General features: G+C 43.8%; 1 protein-coding gene across 1 annotated transcript; it reads right to left on the bottom strand.

Annotated features, from left to right (window-relative positions):
• Positions 1–1,096: 1,096 nt before the first annotated feature.
• On the bottom strand, positions 1,097–11,844 carry LOC149280242 (symplekin-like). The gene is made up of 26 exons (XM_089500604.1): positions 11,770–11,844; positions 11,255–11,320; positions 11,125–11,178; positions 10,948–11,021; positions 10,309–10,435; positions 9,916–10,165; positions 9,662–9,832; positions 9,099–9,341; positions 7,651–7,796; positions 7,280–7,430; positions 6,860–7,079; positions 6,612–6,762; positions 6,301–6,527; positions 6,140–6,221; positions 5,936–6,049; positions 5,707–5,854; positions 5,459–5,619; positions 5,166–5,274; positions 3,270–3,370; positions 2,910–3,000; positions 2,602–2,703; positions 2,291–2,478; positions 1,872–2,048; positions 1,619–1,708; positions 1,358–1,528; positions 1,097–1,207 (listed from the first exon to the last, which is right to left on the bottom strand). Exons 1-26 carry the CDS (start codon positions 11,842–11,844, stop codon positions 1,097–1,099), a joined length of 3,600 nt encoding a protein of 1,199 aa, XP_089356730.1.
• Positions 11,845–16,179: the final 4,335 nt, after the last annotated feature.

The raw sequence follows: 16,179 nt of genomic DNA, 5'->3' as shown, positions 1-16,179 counted from the left end.
ACACACACACCTCTCTTGGCAATACACACAGAAAATCTTAATGATCTATTGAAATGATCACGGTTTTCGTAAATCAAAATCGATAAACACAACTGTATCAGAGTCGTGTGCGACCGTAAAACTATTCCCCATGGGTGGGCAGAGCGCGGCGTGACACTTACGCCCACTACCGAATAAAGTTTAAATGTTAAGCTTTTTTGTTTTGTTTTTTTAAACCATATATTTTTCAAAACACAAATTTGCAAAGAACCTGTCCGGTGCAGCCATGCGTGTTAATAAATTAAAGGCAATCACCTAATGCGGCTAAAAGATAATTATGCAGATCCTATAGTTTCTTATACACAGACATTGCTTAGATAAACACATTACATATATTGAGTATATAGTACTTTATATACAGGCGTTGTGAAACATGACGGATCCAGATTTTTTTTATTATTTTTATATAACTATCCTTCCCTTTGCCATTTGCAATCTGAATCCTTTCACGATGGTGCTTAATGGGAAGACGGGGGCTCGGTGACCACGAACGGCCACGGAGCCCAAGCGTGTTTAGATTTTATTGCATGTCACGTAGGGGGTAACCCTATAGTTTAGAGCAGCGTTTAACAAAAGATGACCATTTTTCTTTTGGAAAAGAAAATATATATTTCAGGGTTAAGAAATAATATAACATGATATATTCACATCTACATTTCATGTTTTGTTTGATTCATATGAGTCAAAAAGGTTCATTTTTCTTTTTCTCAGCATACGGTAACGAATTCACAGCAGAGGGACTTACAGTGACTCTATAGACTTGCACACGGTGCTCATGCTGTCTTTATTAAGCAAAACTATTTTCTCGGCTATTTTAAATATTAAAAAAAAATACATTTAAAACTTTGGACGCATCATCCGACTCGTGGGTTGAAGAATCGCCGCCTATTTCGTATTAGGCTGGGGGAGTAACGCTGCGTAACACTTAAATCACATGTACCAGTGTCTGCTCATTTCTAAGACAAAGCAGTAGACTATCTCAGAATAGATCGAGTATTTTAATTGATGTTTATAGCATTAGCAGGTCAGAGATGTCTTGCGAGCGCAGGGGTCGCGCTCAATCGTCTTTCTGTTCTTCACCGACTTCCATGGGTTCGTCGGGAGGAGGAGATTGTGTCGCGGCAGCAGCGGAATTTCCAGAATCCTCTTCTTCTTTCACAGTAGCCTTCTGTGAATAGAACCAAACTTACAGTTAAAGAGAGAAAAAAACACTTTATATATACACATTATTTTGTGTATATATATATATATATATATATATATATATATATATATATATATATATATGTGTATATGTTTTAGGTCAGCAGGCACAGACCGTTGGCTCAAAGTCTTCCTCGTCTATGAAGATAGTCGGCGTCTCTACCACAGGTTCTTCTTCCATTTCTTGGGGGTTTCGCACCTTCTGCTCTTCCAGTATCTGCCTCTTTAGGGATTTCTCCTGAGCGAGGCGCCGGGAAATGATATCCTGGGATGTGGCTTCTGGCTCCTGTTGGAATGGGGATAGTAAAGGGAAGACACGTGTATGCTTATAGAATAGTACATCGTACCAACAAGGGTCAGCAAGGGGCTACATTACCTCTTCAGGTTGTGCAGCGTCCTCTGACTCTGGTTCCGTTCTGGATTCGGCCTCTAGAATAGTCATGATGGAATGGGGTACATGAGCCAGCTGTTGGAAAGAAAGTGGAAACCATTAGCCAACAGACCAAGAGGCAGACAATTAGGGCTTACTTCTAGGTTCCCAGGATACAAACCCAAAGCCTGGGGCTTGAACAGAATACATTCACCTATACACTAGCACGTATATATCTCAGACCTGTTCGGTCCCTTACCTGGTGTGGGGTGAAAGATCGAACATGAGCTAAAAGCGGATCCCGGAGGTCAGGGCAGGTCTGTAAGACAGACAGGAGCTGTGGCGGTGGAAGCTGCAGCAGGACGCTGAAAGACTGTGGTTTGGTTCTTTGACAGCATTTAATGAAACCTTCCCACACTTTGGGGTATTTCCAGACCTAGAGAACACAAACAAAACACGAATGGAAGAATTTACAACCTTTTCAGAACTTTGATAAATACCGTTCAAACCGTCCTTATGAAGATCCCGAAGACTAGCGGTCTAGAAATAAACCACATAATAATATATATATCTTAGCACCATATATGAGCACCGTAGGAATTGTAGACTGGGGTATTTGAGACGATTCCCAAGTATGAACAGAAGAAAACAGTAAAAATAAAATTTTAAGCAAGGTACCTGCTTGTAGATGAGGCGGGTCAGTATATTCATAATGAAGCCACCTAGTCGGGGGTACATTCCCAGGGCCTGGATCACCGTCCTCATAAGCAGCATGGGGAGAGGCGTCGTGTCCATCAGCTGCTGCAGCACTACGGCCAACACCTCAGACGTGTACACGGAGCGAGCCGAGAAGCACAAGTTGGTAGCTGGTGGAGAAGACAGGAACAAGCATAAATAATACATAGAGGAGGACAAACGGATGGTGAACAATGGAGAAAAGGCTGGGACAGGTAAATGAACCTATGTTCAGGTAAACGTTTACACCTCACCTTTGATGACAGACTTCATGTCACATTTACTGGAGTCAATGTTGTGAAGTGCAACGAGAAGATCCCCAGGTGTGAGAGGAGACATGGTGGAGCTGACCTCACCTGAAAGCAAGAAAGGAAACGAGTCATTCGGAGCGATCCTCAGAGACGCCCGACATTTTTCTGCTACATTTGCGGCCGGATGCTTCTCTCCACGCTCTTCCCACCTTTGTTTCTCTCCACATACAGCTAAGATGCTTCGTTCTCGCCCCATCTCTTTTTTACCCTGGTTTTTTATCATAATCAGGCGCTCTTCCCCCATCACTTACCGTGCTGTGTTCCCAGGAGTCGGTTAAATACTTCTTTCACCACTATTGGGTTAAGTTTGATGAGTTTAGGCAAAGCCTGAATAACTTCTTTCTGCAAACATGAAAACAGACAGGTGACATTTGTCTGCCCACAACAGCCAAGGAGTAAGTACATAGGACACTATGTGAAAGGGTTAAACTATACATTTTCAAAAGGGACACACATGGTCGGTTAATCACCATGAACAGAGAACTGTCTCTTAAAGTGTAGTATTAATGGTCAGGGAGGGGTTAATTGATCGGTAATGGATCAGCAGCTCCTCGCATCAGATGGAGAGTGATACCTATAGTTGTCGGGGCAGGGGTTGTTTGACTCCTCACCTTATCCAGCCCATTCAGGACAGGAATCAGGAACCGGACATCCGGCAAGCGCTTCTGGTACAGATCACGGACACGTTTCACCAACTCCGGAGACGGCGGAACTAGGGGCAGATATATTTCCATTAATAGGTGCTCCAAAAACGTGTATTTCTACATCACACATGTGGGGGATTTAGTCTTATACGGAACGTTCGGCTTGCACTTGGAAATGAGATCTTATGAGGGAGTCAAAATTCCGTCCAAGAAGGCGGCGATTAAACTTGCTGGTTTACGATTAATGCTCTTCACCTCTTGTCAAGCGGGACAGATCAAGGCCCACCCTGCTATGGTCTGTAGGTAGATCACTTCAATAACATTAAAGGTTGCCATATACCAGTGATGGCGAACCCGTGGCACGCGTGCCGCTGTTGGCACGCCGAGCCGTCTCTGTGGGCACGCCGTGACTACAGTAATATACTATAGTCACGGCGTCCCCCGGACTACATCTCCCACAGTTCTCAGTGCTGAGCGCCGGGCGACTGGATATGACGCTTATATCCAGCCCCGGCGCCCAGCATAAACAGCTGTGCGCGGCTGCACTGCACAGTTAGAACGGAAGAAGCAGAAAGGAAAAAGCAGAAAGGAGGAAAAGGAAGCAGAAAGGAGGAAAAGGAAGCAGAAAGGAGGAAGAAAAAGCAGAAAGGATTAAGAAAAGGTAAGATTTGTGGAGAACCAAGGTGGGTGGGTGGTTGATTATTGGGGGGGTCTGATGTGGAGAACGAAGGTGGGTTAGGGGGGTCTGATGTGGAGAATGAAGGTGGGTGGGGGCATCTGATGTGGAGAATGAAGGTGGGTTAGGGGGGTCTGATGTGGAGAATGAAGGTGGGTTAGGGGGGTCTGATGTGGAGAATGAAGGTGGGTTAGGGGGGTCTGATGTGGAGAATGAAGGTGGGTGGGAGGGGGTCTGATGTGGAGAACAAAGGTTGTGGGGGGGTCTGATGTGGAGAACAAAGGTGGGTTGGGGGGGGTCTGATGTGGAGAATGAAGGTGGGTGGGGGGGTCTGATGGTGGAGAATGATGTGTGTGCATATACATATGGTAAGGCATATGTATGGGCACTTGGGCAGGCATATGTGTGTGTGTATAGGGCAGCTGTGTATATGTGCGTGTATGTGCATACGTTTATGGGCAGTGTATATGTGTACATGTGTATGGGCAGTGTATATGTGTACGTCTGTATGGGCAGTGTATATCTACTTTAAGGTGGCGCTATATATAACATATGGTAGTTATTTGAACCCGTGTCCTGGCCTATGGACAACAACTGTGAGTTGCTCTTCTACAATTCTGTGTTTATTATGTACCTTTTTTGTGAAATGTTGCAACGTGTACAGTTGTTTTTTTTTTGTTTTTTTTCAATACAAAAAATGTTTAATGGAAAGCTCTGTTATTGTGTTTTTCTTTTTAAACAAAAGCTGTTAATTAGTTTGAAAAACTGTACGAATTGTTTTTTCTAAACTAAAACCTCGTTATTCAGGTTTAATGGCAGTGTTGGCACTTTGAAAAAAATAAGTCGTTTTGGTTTGCAGTTTGGGCACTTGGGCTCAAAAAGGTTTGCCATCACTGCCATATACCATCATCTTTAACATTTATACTGCAGCCCACAGTCCATCTGCCTAAAAAGCATCAACATCAATGTAAAACCAGCATTTAGTGAGCAGGTGGCCAGAGCCAGGTGTTATCTGCCCACCTTGAAGCCCCAATCCCTTCCTTATGAATATGTCCAGGATTGTGAATATGATTAAAACTCACTGAGACAGCGAAAGCAACACAGTAGCGAATATGTAAGAAAAGAGAACATCAGGAATGAAGGGGAAAACACAGGGCTCATGGAGTGAAGACACAGAGAGGGTTTACCTTTGTCTGTCAAAATGTGCAGGCACCGGGTAACAAGAGTCTCAGCCCCTTTGGGGCAGTTTTCCACCAAAAGCAGCAGCTCGGGGGAGTTCATTCCCATGCCACGGATCTAGAAACCACACAATATAGTAGATGAGATGTTGTGAATGTGTTTAGACGTCTTACATGTTCACCTCCCACATGATCAGTCTCCCTTTGGTTCTTGCATTTGCATGTAGCAGCTGCGGCAATAACAGATACAAACAAAGCCACATTTAATCGTCTACTCCTTCTCCCGATCCGTGGCCACTTACCGGAGTCTCAATGACCCTAAGCACCGTCCTCTTAATGTCGGCAGTGGCCTCGGTATATACAGACGCCAGCTCATGGATCAGTTTGTGGTTCTGCGGGAGTAGAGCCAGGTACAGATACAGGCATTGTTTCACCGTGTCTTCTGTCCATGGAGCTGCCACCTCTGGAACGGATGGGAAAGGAAAAAGTAATATTTAAGCAACTATCCGGATACACATGGTAGGAGCGTGTATGCACACATTATTCTCACCCGTGTCTTTGTCTGCCCCAAAAAGCACAGAAGGAGGGTTTGGATGGACAAGGAGCTGCAAGTAGTTAAGAGCAAACTTCTCTATATATTGCCGGAGACTCTCCTTCTCGTACATTCGCTTAATGAAGAGGAGAGATTGTTGCCGGACCTGGGGGAAAAAATAGACAAAGGTAGAAATGTCTGCGTGCGTTAACGCAGGAGGGTTACCAGTGACTGAGTAGAGCTTCACCTTTTCTTTTTCATGTGAGCTCAAGTCCAGGAGAAGGTGTAGATATTGGAACTGTCTGGCTGGGCGAGTGAGTATCAGATCCCGCAAGGTCGACATTCCCAGATAACTACGACCCTGCGGTAAAAATAAAAAGGACATTAAAACAAGGTATGGCATTCAAGCACCATTAACTGCACCTGGTTCTAAAACAAAAAAAATTCTCACCTCATCTTCACAGTATTTCCGAATCACATCCAAAGCCGAATCCGTAAGCAGAGGAGCTTCTAGGACGATTTTGGTAAAGACCCTATAAGAGGAAAAACAAGGATTTCAAGTTCTGAAGGTTGTGGAGATCCTCGGGCTACGGTCAGTACCGGGTCACTCACCCATCTTTCTGGTCAGGTCTCTCTTGGAGGCCAGTTAGAATCCCTATAAGACACTCCTGGTATCCCTCATCACCTCCTCCAGACAGGTATTCGCAGTATTCCTGATAAAGCCAAGCCAGTGCGAGGTCCAGCCGTCCACGAGTGTCACTCAGAAAATGAGACAAGACCTCAGCTTTCAGGGAGGTATCCAGACGCGTCACCAGACGGGCAAGGACCTTCACGCGTATCTATGGAGAGATGCTCTGCTGCTTTAACACTGCCTCGATACGCTGAGATATTCTGTGAAACGATGACGCAGAGGTGTGCATTACCTGGCTGGCACCGCTGCTACCCACGCTTTTCTCCGACTGGAGGATTCTCTGCACAGATCCCAGCTTCAGACTTTTCATCTGAGCTTCTGTCAGAGGCTCAGAAACCTCCTTCAACTTGAAAATCTTCTTACGGCCTCCAGCGCCAGCCGACCTATCAAAAAAAAACAAACATTGACATTAAGATAAAATAAGTGAGCCACTTGGAGGAATATCAGCTAGAATGGGAGGGAAGCTTAATGACCCCTTACCGGAGTTGAGCCCCTGGCAGAATAGGCTCTGGTCTTTTCTTGGCTTGGGGTGGCTCCTCTTCTTCCTCCTCTTTGGTAGGCTTACTCTGAGCCCCAACAACAGAGATGGCCTGGCCCTGAGTAGGAAGAGATGACATCCGACGCTTGATCACCAACCCCTCGGGTTTGCTGCACTCTTCCTCCACTACTTCCGCTGGAGCGTCTCTCGTCTGCTCAACACCTACAGAGTGGAGAATAAGTACGGCTTTATCCAGCTTTTAATCCAACTCCTATTGATCCATTTTATTCCTTTACTATCAATATCATGCTCCAAATAACGATCTACTCATCTATGAATATTTACTACACCCTACACTAGCCTACTTTTGATTCCCAACATCAATCTTCACCCTAGCATTCTCTCATTCCACCCCATTTTACCGGGACCAATGCCTGCCGCTGTCATCTGCGTAGCCATGAGTCGGGCAAGATGGCGGATCTGTGCATCAGTCCCCGCAGACTCGACTGGCGTGTAGGTAGACTGGAAGGAGGCCGGCATCGTGTCAGGGAGATACACCATACTAATGAGGACCTGAAAACAAAAAATTGAACGGGGTCAGTAAACAACTTAAGCATCTTGACCTTAGTAAGCTGGTTTTCCTTGCAACACGCATGATCCCAAACATCAGATCTTCACATTCCCAAAACACAGAAAGTCTAACTTTCCCCAAATCATCTCTTTTTTTCTGGTCCTGTGTAACAACAACAACATGACATATAATCAGCGGAGTAAATCTCCATGCCATACGTACCAGGTTGGCCACGCTCTCCGGTGTCAGTAAAGGACGTAGGAACTCGGCAGTGATATCTGTGGCGGACATTGTGCTGGGGACCGGAGGCTGAATGGGAGGATGCTGTACCGTGTCCTTATCATCGTCATCATCGGCCAAAGAAGGGTCTGTAAAGATAGAAGGAACTTCCATGGATCTTCTATTAACCAACAACGTGGAGCTGTCTTCAAATATTCAAGTACGGGAGCAGTTGGGAAGCAGCGATCATAATACGGTGCAGTTTGAAATGAATAGTAAAAAGCAAACCGCTGTAACTGTCACCAAGACACTTAACTTGTAAAAAAAAAAAAAAATAAGCTAAATTTTAACAAGTTAAGGACCTGCTTGCAGAGAATTAATTGGGATGACCTCTGCATCCAAAGAGATACAGAGGACAAGCGGAGTATATTTAAATTTAAAAATATATTTCTACACATGTACCATTAGGAGGTAAATCCGTAAGAAAGAAACTAAAACCAATGTGGATGAATAAAAGTGTCGGGTAATGCGAAAAAAGAAATTGGCATTTCAAAGTTAGAGGGCTCAGTGGCATCATATGTCAGGTATAAAGATGCCAACAGAGCTTGGGCTACTAGACTGGCTAAATTTACCTGCTGATTCAGCGCTACAGAAACCCGAAATCAATTGTGGGAACAGCTGACTCAAGAGAACATTTGAGTAAACTTAAAGTAGACAAAGCTCCAGGGCCGGATGGGATTCGTCCGAGGATACTACGGGAATAGCCAGAATTTTGGTTGGTTTTTTTTAGGTATAATTGTAGCCCATAGACTTAGCAACAAAGTCCGGCACCAGTCAGCGGCTGCAAAAGCCAGTAAGGTATCGGCATAAAGAGGAGAATTAAATCATGAGATTAAAATATAATTTCACCTCTTTATAAAGCGATGGCGAGGCCTCACCTTGAATTTGCCGGGCAATTTTGGGCACCAGTTTTTAAGAAGGATGTCATTTTAAGGAATGTAGAATTTTGGTATTAAGAAAGACTAGAAAAACTGAACTTTTTTTCACTTGAAAAGAGACGTCTAAGAGGGGATCTGATGTACAAATACATACAAGGTCAGTATAAACCGCTCAGCAGAGGGAAGGGTTCTTCACAGTAAGAAGGATAAGAATATGGAACGCTCTGCCTGAGGATGTTGTGTTATATAACTCTGTGGATATTTTTTAGAAAGGTCGGGATGCTTTTCTGGTTCAGCATAACATAAAGGGCTACAACTGCTAAAAGGACAATAGTATTAGAAAGTTGATCCAGGGAGTAATCCGATTGTGGTCGTGACATAATTGGTAATTGCCCCAAGTAGGGTTTCTTGCCGTCTTTTGGATCAACTTTAGAACTAGGTATGTGTGAAAGGCTGAACTCGATGGACTGAAGTCTTTTTTTCAACCTACTATACTATACTATACTATCTCACCTGTGCGGCTCTTTTTCTGTCCTCCTTCGACCATTTCCCTGGCCCTCTTGCGACCGATATCCCTGGTCGGTGGTAAGTTTCGAGATATTTCCGCCTGGCTGGTCCCCAGATCGAGGAGAAGGGTGGTGATGGCCCCTTGGTACTCAATGGAGGATGGATGACGTAGGACACTGAGCAGTTGCAATTTCAGGTTCTTCCTGACACTGCTCACCTGAGACTTCGCCAAAGTTGGAGGAAGGTTGGCTACGTGGACAGAAAAGAGAACCAAAAAAAGTTAAAGGCTGGGGGGGGGGGGGTTTGAAAAAAAGGACCCAAATGTACTCTTCCATTTGCCCAAAGTGTAAGTAAACAAGAAAGCTGTACTTAAGCTGTCTGTTGTACCTCAAGTATGTATCCATAATGTCTTTTACTGTTTTAATAAACACTACTAAGAGGAAGTAAAATGATGAAGGTATAAAATACCATATAATATGATTTTAACCTGTTTAAAGTATTTAGTGAGGATCTCATTTACATTCAGTAGCTAATGGGAAGATAAACAATCCTTAATTTTAAGGCCTCACCATGCAGGCTCTCGTATGCCTGGATAACCTCCGCCATGAACATGGGCCTCTGGCGGGCAATGGAAGCCAAAGACCCCAAGGCTGCAGTCAGGTTGATGCTGGAGATAGCCGGGTGAGCCATGAACTTCAAGAGTTCCTTTACAGCCTGTTTTCCGGAATTTTGGAGAGTGTCTGTGAAACAACAGAGCGAAAAACAAAGTCAGTGAGCTAATTCACTACGAGGAGGAGAATAATGAAGACAGGATCCAACTCACTGTATTTCAGGAAGTGCTGGTCCTGTGGGATCTGCTCAAGGCTGATATCCCCCTCTTGTCTTTTGGGTACTTCGCTATCTGCCGTTCGAGGGGACAGCGTGACGATCAAACTCTCCACGAACTTCACTGCATGCGTGCGGATCCCGTCGTTGTCAGACTCCAACATGAGCAGAATATCTCCAGCCATCTCGGACACCAAGTCCCAGCAGGACTCCTGGCCCTCCGAAGGGGAGCGTGAACGTACAACCCACTGTGTCACGAGGACAAGAAAAGAAACGTGGGAAGAGTGGAGTAAGAGCGCCTAAGAAACTGACCCCAAAACGTAACAGCGTCATGTGAGCTGTAGAAGGAGATGGGGCGGAAGAAACAAAAACGAGCACATTTGTGCCTCACCTGCAAAGCCACCTTGTAGAGCTGGGTCATGGTTAAGATGGACTTTTTCACTACATTGACATTCTCATCTTTTAGGAGCATGTGCAAGTTGGCGATTAACTTCACCAGAAGTTCATTATCCAGTTTACTGGGGAGTAAATATAACAATGAGAACACGTAACATGGGTACCGAAAACAATGAAACAAAGAACCAAAACGCAGAATGAGGCTAAACAGAAAAAGAAGGGGTAACCCCAAAAACAATGAATTAAATCTAGACAAAAAAGCACACTCATGGCCTAGTTTTGGGTGCATAATAATTTTGCAATGTTTATTCCTAAAATTAGCAGGAGCTCCCCTTTAAATGAGATTGAAGTCTTACTTTTAACCCCAGTAACTAAACAGTACATGCTTTAATTTATAAAATGTAACATGGATTCAATTATTACATTACACACATATATATATATATATATATATATATATATATATATTACTTGTTCCTTTAAGAAGAGCACATGAATTATGCACAAATTAATGAAGCCAATAGTAGCTCCTAAAACTAACTTGTCTCTGTGGCCCTAGCTAAATCATACGTCCCCCTTACAGTAAAGCGATGTAGACTTGTAATAGGAGTTAACGAGAGGATCCTTCACTTACCAAGCCTCTTCTATAAAATTCACAACAAATTTCCGAACATCAACAGACTTGTCAGCTTGGAAGGCAATTATTTCCTACGTACAGAAAAAGCAAAAAAAAAATAAAAAAAAAAATAAATGAAATGGGGCAGAGATAAACACCTCTGTAAAGTTTAGAATACCATCTCCAAGCTCTTACATCAAGAAAGTTGTCCAGTAGCGTGGGGTCCTTGTTTATGATGAGTTCTTGAACCTGTAAGTAACGTATACATATTAGATCTCTGCGCGCTCCCCTTCTGTTCCACCTTCGAGGATAGTTGCAGACTCACCTGTCTCAGCATTGTCATTTTCGAATCGTTGGAAGCAAGAGAAGCCGTATTTAGCAGTTCTACAACCTACGACAATGCAAGAAGAGAAGGCTCAGTAGGTAATCGCGACCCCAGGGCCTTACCAACACAGCGATATTTTAACCAAGACGGTTACAATGTCCTTTTAACATAGGGTTAATACTTTTATTTTTATGTTTTTCAGTGATCTATGCAAAATTAAAAAAAATATATATATTTAAATAAGGCAATAAGTTAATTAATATGGTAAGTGCTCAAAGCTTGAAAGGTGGTCTTATTACCATTATGGAACGGCCCAATCAGAAGGCGCCAAGACCACTTTTGAAACTTTACACTGATCGCAGAACTTCTAGGTAAACTAGAACACCGTTCTAGACTGCCACAAACCCTATGAGATCCAGATAATCTTCCTTCCATCCCTCTTACCGCTTGCATCATAAAACTCCCAATAAGATGCCGCTGTGACAGCCCACGCTTTACCAAAAACGTAATCTTACCCTCTCGGAGGTGGAAGTAACATCAGAAGCCCCTTCGTCTTGGGAGAAGAACTGAGATGCCATGCTGACCGCCATGGCTGCCGAAAAAAAATAACGAAACATAAATAAAGGATATACCTTCAGAGCCAAACAGACGAGTACGCACGTAGAACTTATTAACATACGTCACACCTTATAGATTCAATACACTCTAACAGATACGTAAAGGAAGGATCTTGAGCAAATTAGAGAGCGCGTTATATAACGGAGCAATATTACATCAATGTAATTAGAACATTAGAATTCAGTATCTTATGATGGATAATATGTACTGTGCCCTGAATCGCGGAAATTCTGTTCACTCTAATAGACAAATTATCTTTTATATATATATATATAGCGCCAACAGTTTCTGTAGCGCCTCTTACAGTCCCTACACTCAAAGGGTCCGACAAAACAAGAAGCGACAGATTCATTTAAATTAGTTATATATATATATATACATACATATATATATATATAGTCATATACTCAATAATGCAGCAAAAAAGCACACACACGTTTGGATGGAGAGACAAATCTACATGCAGATATATAGATAGATATATATACACCAATATATATGTATTACGTGTGTGACGTATATCTTATTTTAATCTTTAATAATATACGAGGACATTTTCATTTATAAAACCGACCTGCTGATGCTTTCACACGCTAATTACTGCGCGACTCCCCTCCAGCTCTTGGTCCCACTCCAGAACAGCGAAGGGCCAGCTAACCCCGGGGTTTTACTTCCGCCAAGAATGAAGCCATTGAGACCACCCTGAATGTGTATTTACGGCAACGAGACCTACAGGAAAGAGAGGTAACGGTACACTTCCGGGACCATATAATAGAGTTCAAAGCGCACGAGACACAATACTGCATCTACATGGTGCCTCTGCTAGGTGAGCTATTTTGATCGACACAGCCGTAATCATATCAGTATTTTCAGAGTAATAATACTAAATAAAGCTTTGCTAATCCTAAAGAAGACGTAACATTGTATTATCTTCTATAGGAAAGTAGGAAGAGGTGAAAGGGCACTTCCGCCCAATCTCAACCTGCAGGAAACGTCTCGGAATATCCAGGGCATGAGTGTACAAAGATGGCCGCTGTGGGTTTTCCGGTCTCTCGCGAGAATTTCGTAAGTTATGTCTCTTCCAGAAAAATGAACGTATTCGCTCTCCATAATTTCAAGGAATGTATCGCTGTCAAATAATTAAACCTGAATTATTATTTTTATTAATTTTATTATAAAAATACTTATATAATAACATCTTTTATTCAGCTGCCGACTCTGTTAATTCTGCTCTAAAAAACCCCATTGGGAGAAAGGCGCTGTATAAATACTAGTTATTGTTATTACTTTGAATTAATGGCGTCAGTTTCTGATCTAAATACTGGGGAGGAAATAAAGTATACCCCCTTTGGGGAAACCCCCCAGTGGCCCTTTTCTTTGGGACGGTCCCCAGGGCACGGCTCGCGGGGGTAATTGCCCAAATTAAAAGTTTACTGGCCACTTGACTCAGAAGGCTTTTGCATGTGTTTTTACACGCAGTTCCACACATAGCCACCAGAGGGAGCCACAAATACTTTATTATTTTATACGTAATATAATAATTAAAGGCTTATAATTTACCGGCAGATTTGGCCCCATTCTGCCCGTCTAGTGGCACATTTCTCCTGATGTAAAAACTCGGTTATAATCAGTCGTTGGCCTCGTTTTAGATTTGGGAGCCATATTCCTATCCATGCATGATTAAATCCCCTTGTTGTATTAGCCTCTACCACTTTTGCTGGGAGGCTATTCCACTTATCTACTACCATCTCAATAAATTCTGCAGCGCTGTACAATGGGCAAACAAGACATAATTTGAAATTAATTTGAACATGCTCATAGTCATAGGAGTTAAAAGATGCAAGACAAAGTGTAGATGTAGATTCTACTTACAGTTACACCCTGGCTGGATTGACTTCAACCCCCACTACTCAGCCAGGCTGACGTACCTGCGGGGCATGTGTATTTTAACCCTATATGTGCCTACCCTGCGCTATATTGAGTACTGTGACCTTCATGGGCTCTGTGTGTGTGTGTGTGTGTGTGTGTGTGTGTGTGTGTGTGTGTGTATTTTGTTGTGTATTTACTGATATATCATGTGATTGGATGCACGGTTTATCCTAAACGAAGTATCTAGGAATAGCTTGTCTTGAATAAACAATATATAGGTTTCCCTACAGCGTACGCTGCGGATAGGATTGTCACCTAAATGTAACTACAGCCGAACTCCCGAAATTTACATCTGGAGTGCACAAAGGGTTAAATTGTTAGCTATGTATCTGCCGCTCGTAACATTAATCGGTAGGTTATGTATAAAAAAAAAAAAAAAAAAAAAGTAATTCAGGTGCACAGTTAGAATTGTGGTTTTATCACCATAGCAACCCAGGGAATGGTTTTATCATCTGGAACTGGCCATTGGTTGCTATGGTAATATGATGGTTTTTGAAACTTAGCACCAGGAACACATTAGCTCCAGTGTGTTCTCAGCCATTGTGGGGGAAATCTGTATCCCGGACCAATAGGTTGTCAACTTGCACGGTCGGGTTCTCCTTCTGTGTTAGTATGATGTCATTAACAGTTTCAATATGTCTTATTAGATATTTTTATTGCCCCCTATTGTAACTGCGCTACTGCATATGCTGGCGCCAGAGATGTTTTTACGTGTGGGGCACCCCCAGCAGCAGCTCTCCAGGGACGGCATCCCACATTCAATAAAAGGCCATATGTGCCTTTAATAAACGGAGCTCCCCGATATGATGTCACATCCAGCAAAGCCACCATAGCCTAAATCGGCCAGTTGGGCAGATCAAAGATCTCCATTGTCCAGAGGGACAGTGGGGGGCTTGATTGGCCCGTTTTTTTTTTTTTACAAGGGATACTGCTGCCCCCCTGGACCCGTCAGCTTAGGCAAGGATGTGTCACTGGATGGCGCTGCTTAAATAAATGTAATTGGTTTAAGGAGATGAAGTATTAAAGATGTCATAGCAGTTCTAGGATGTGAGTGTGATGCGCAGCAGGGTGCAATTCTTTCTGCCTGCCACTAGATGGCACTAACGTAGGCACGTTCTGTCCCTTTAAGGCATTAAACACCCGCTCCGCTGTTATTAAAGGGACCGCATCTGGTATAAATATGAATGATTACTGAAAACGAATGCTCCGCCTGATGTTATCTTCTCCGGGTTCCCTGTGTGATGCAGGACGGTCCCCTTTGTGTAATCACCTTGGTACCACACGCTTACTACTTCCCAACAGCTGGATTATAAACAACGTACATGCGCAGGGTGATTTAATAATTTTCCAAATGCTGGACTCTGCGAACATCGGCCCGCTGTGCCCAGAACATCATTTCTGCCGAGAGAGAATCAAAAATATTTTTTGGCCATCTAAAATTTGAAACCGCATCTGTCTGCGCCGAGGGAATCACCCTGCAGAGCAATTCACCTGTCTGTGCCGGGGGATCCGCAGAGCAATTCACCTGTCTGTGCCGGGGGATCCGCAGAGCAATTCACCTGTCTGTGCCGGGGCATCACCCTGCAGAGCAATTCACCTGTCCACAGAGCACTTTGCCCCCCCCCGCCAGAGGCAAAAGAGTTTCTATCCCCCTTATTGCTTGGGATCATAGACCACTTAACCCTTAGTTTGCCAGTAAGATGCCCGGTAACCTCCACGCCGCATGCTTTTGGGGTTTTGCTGGTGAATTAATGGGTTAATATGTGGGTGGAAAGCTTTGGGGTATTTGTAGAAAGTAAATACTGTGTGTGTGTTTAAGATAGAGAGACAGCAAGAGCGAAAAGTTACACATTAACCACACGGGGTACGGGGTTTATGGAGACCGTTTTACCCTCTCAATTGTGCCCTAATGCTCCTACCCCAAAACTTACAGCCCACTAACCCACGGGCCCCAGGGCCACTGCCTCCTCACCCACGGGCCCCGGGGCCCACTCCTGTCTCACTGCCCGTATCTCTCTCCGTTATTCCCGCAGACGGCTGTCTCACTGCCTGTATCTCTCTCTGTTATTCCTACACACGGCTGTCTCACTGCCTGTATCTCTCTCTGTTATTCCCGCAGACGGCTGTCTCACTGCCTGTATCTCTCTCTGTTATTCCCGCACACGGCTGTCTCACTGCCTGTATCTCTCTCTGTTATTCCCGCAGACGGCTGTCTCACTGCCCGGATCTCTCTCTGTTATTCCTACACACGGCTGTCTCACTGCCTGTATCTCTCTCTGTTTTTCCCGCAGACAGCTGTCTCACTGCCTGTATCTCTCTCTGTTATTCCAGCAGACGGCTGTCTCACTGCCTGTATCTCTCTCTGTTATTCCCGCACA

The sequence above is a fragment of the Sceloporus occidentalis genome, unplaced genomic scaffold, assembly GCF_023333645.1.
Source record: "Sceloporus occidentalis isolate IW3139 unplaced genomic scaffold, rSceOcc1.0.p SCAF_157, whole genome shotgun sequence".
Taxonomy (NCBI): domain Eukaryota; kingdom Metazoa; phylum Chordata; class Lepidosauria; order Squamata; family Phrynosomatidae; genus Sceloporus; species Sceloporus occidentalis.
This window is presented reverse-complemented; position numbering and strand designations above follow the sequence as displayed.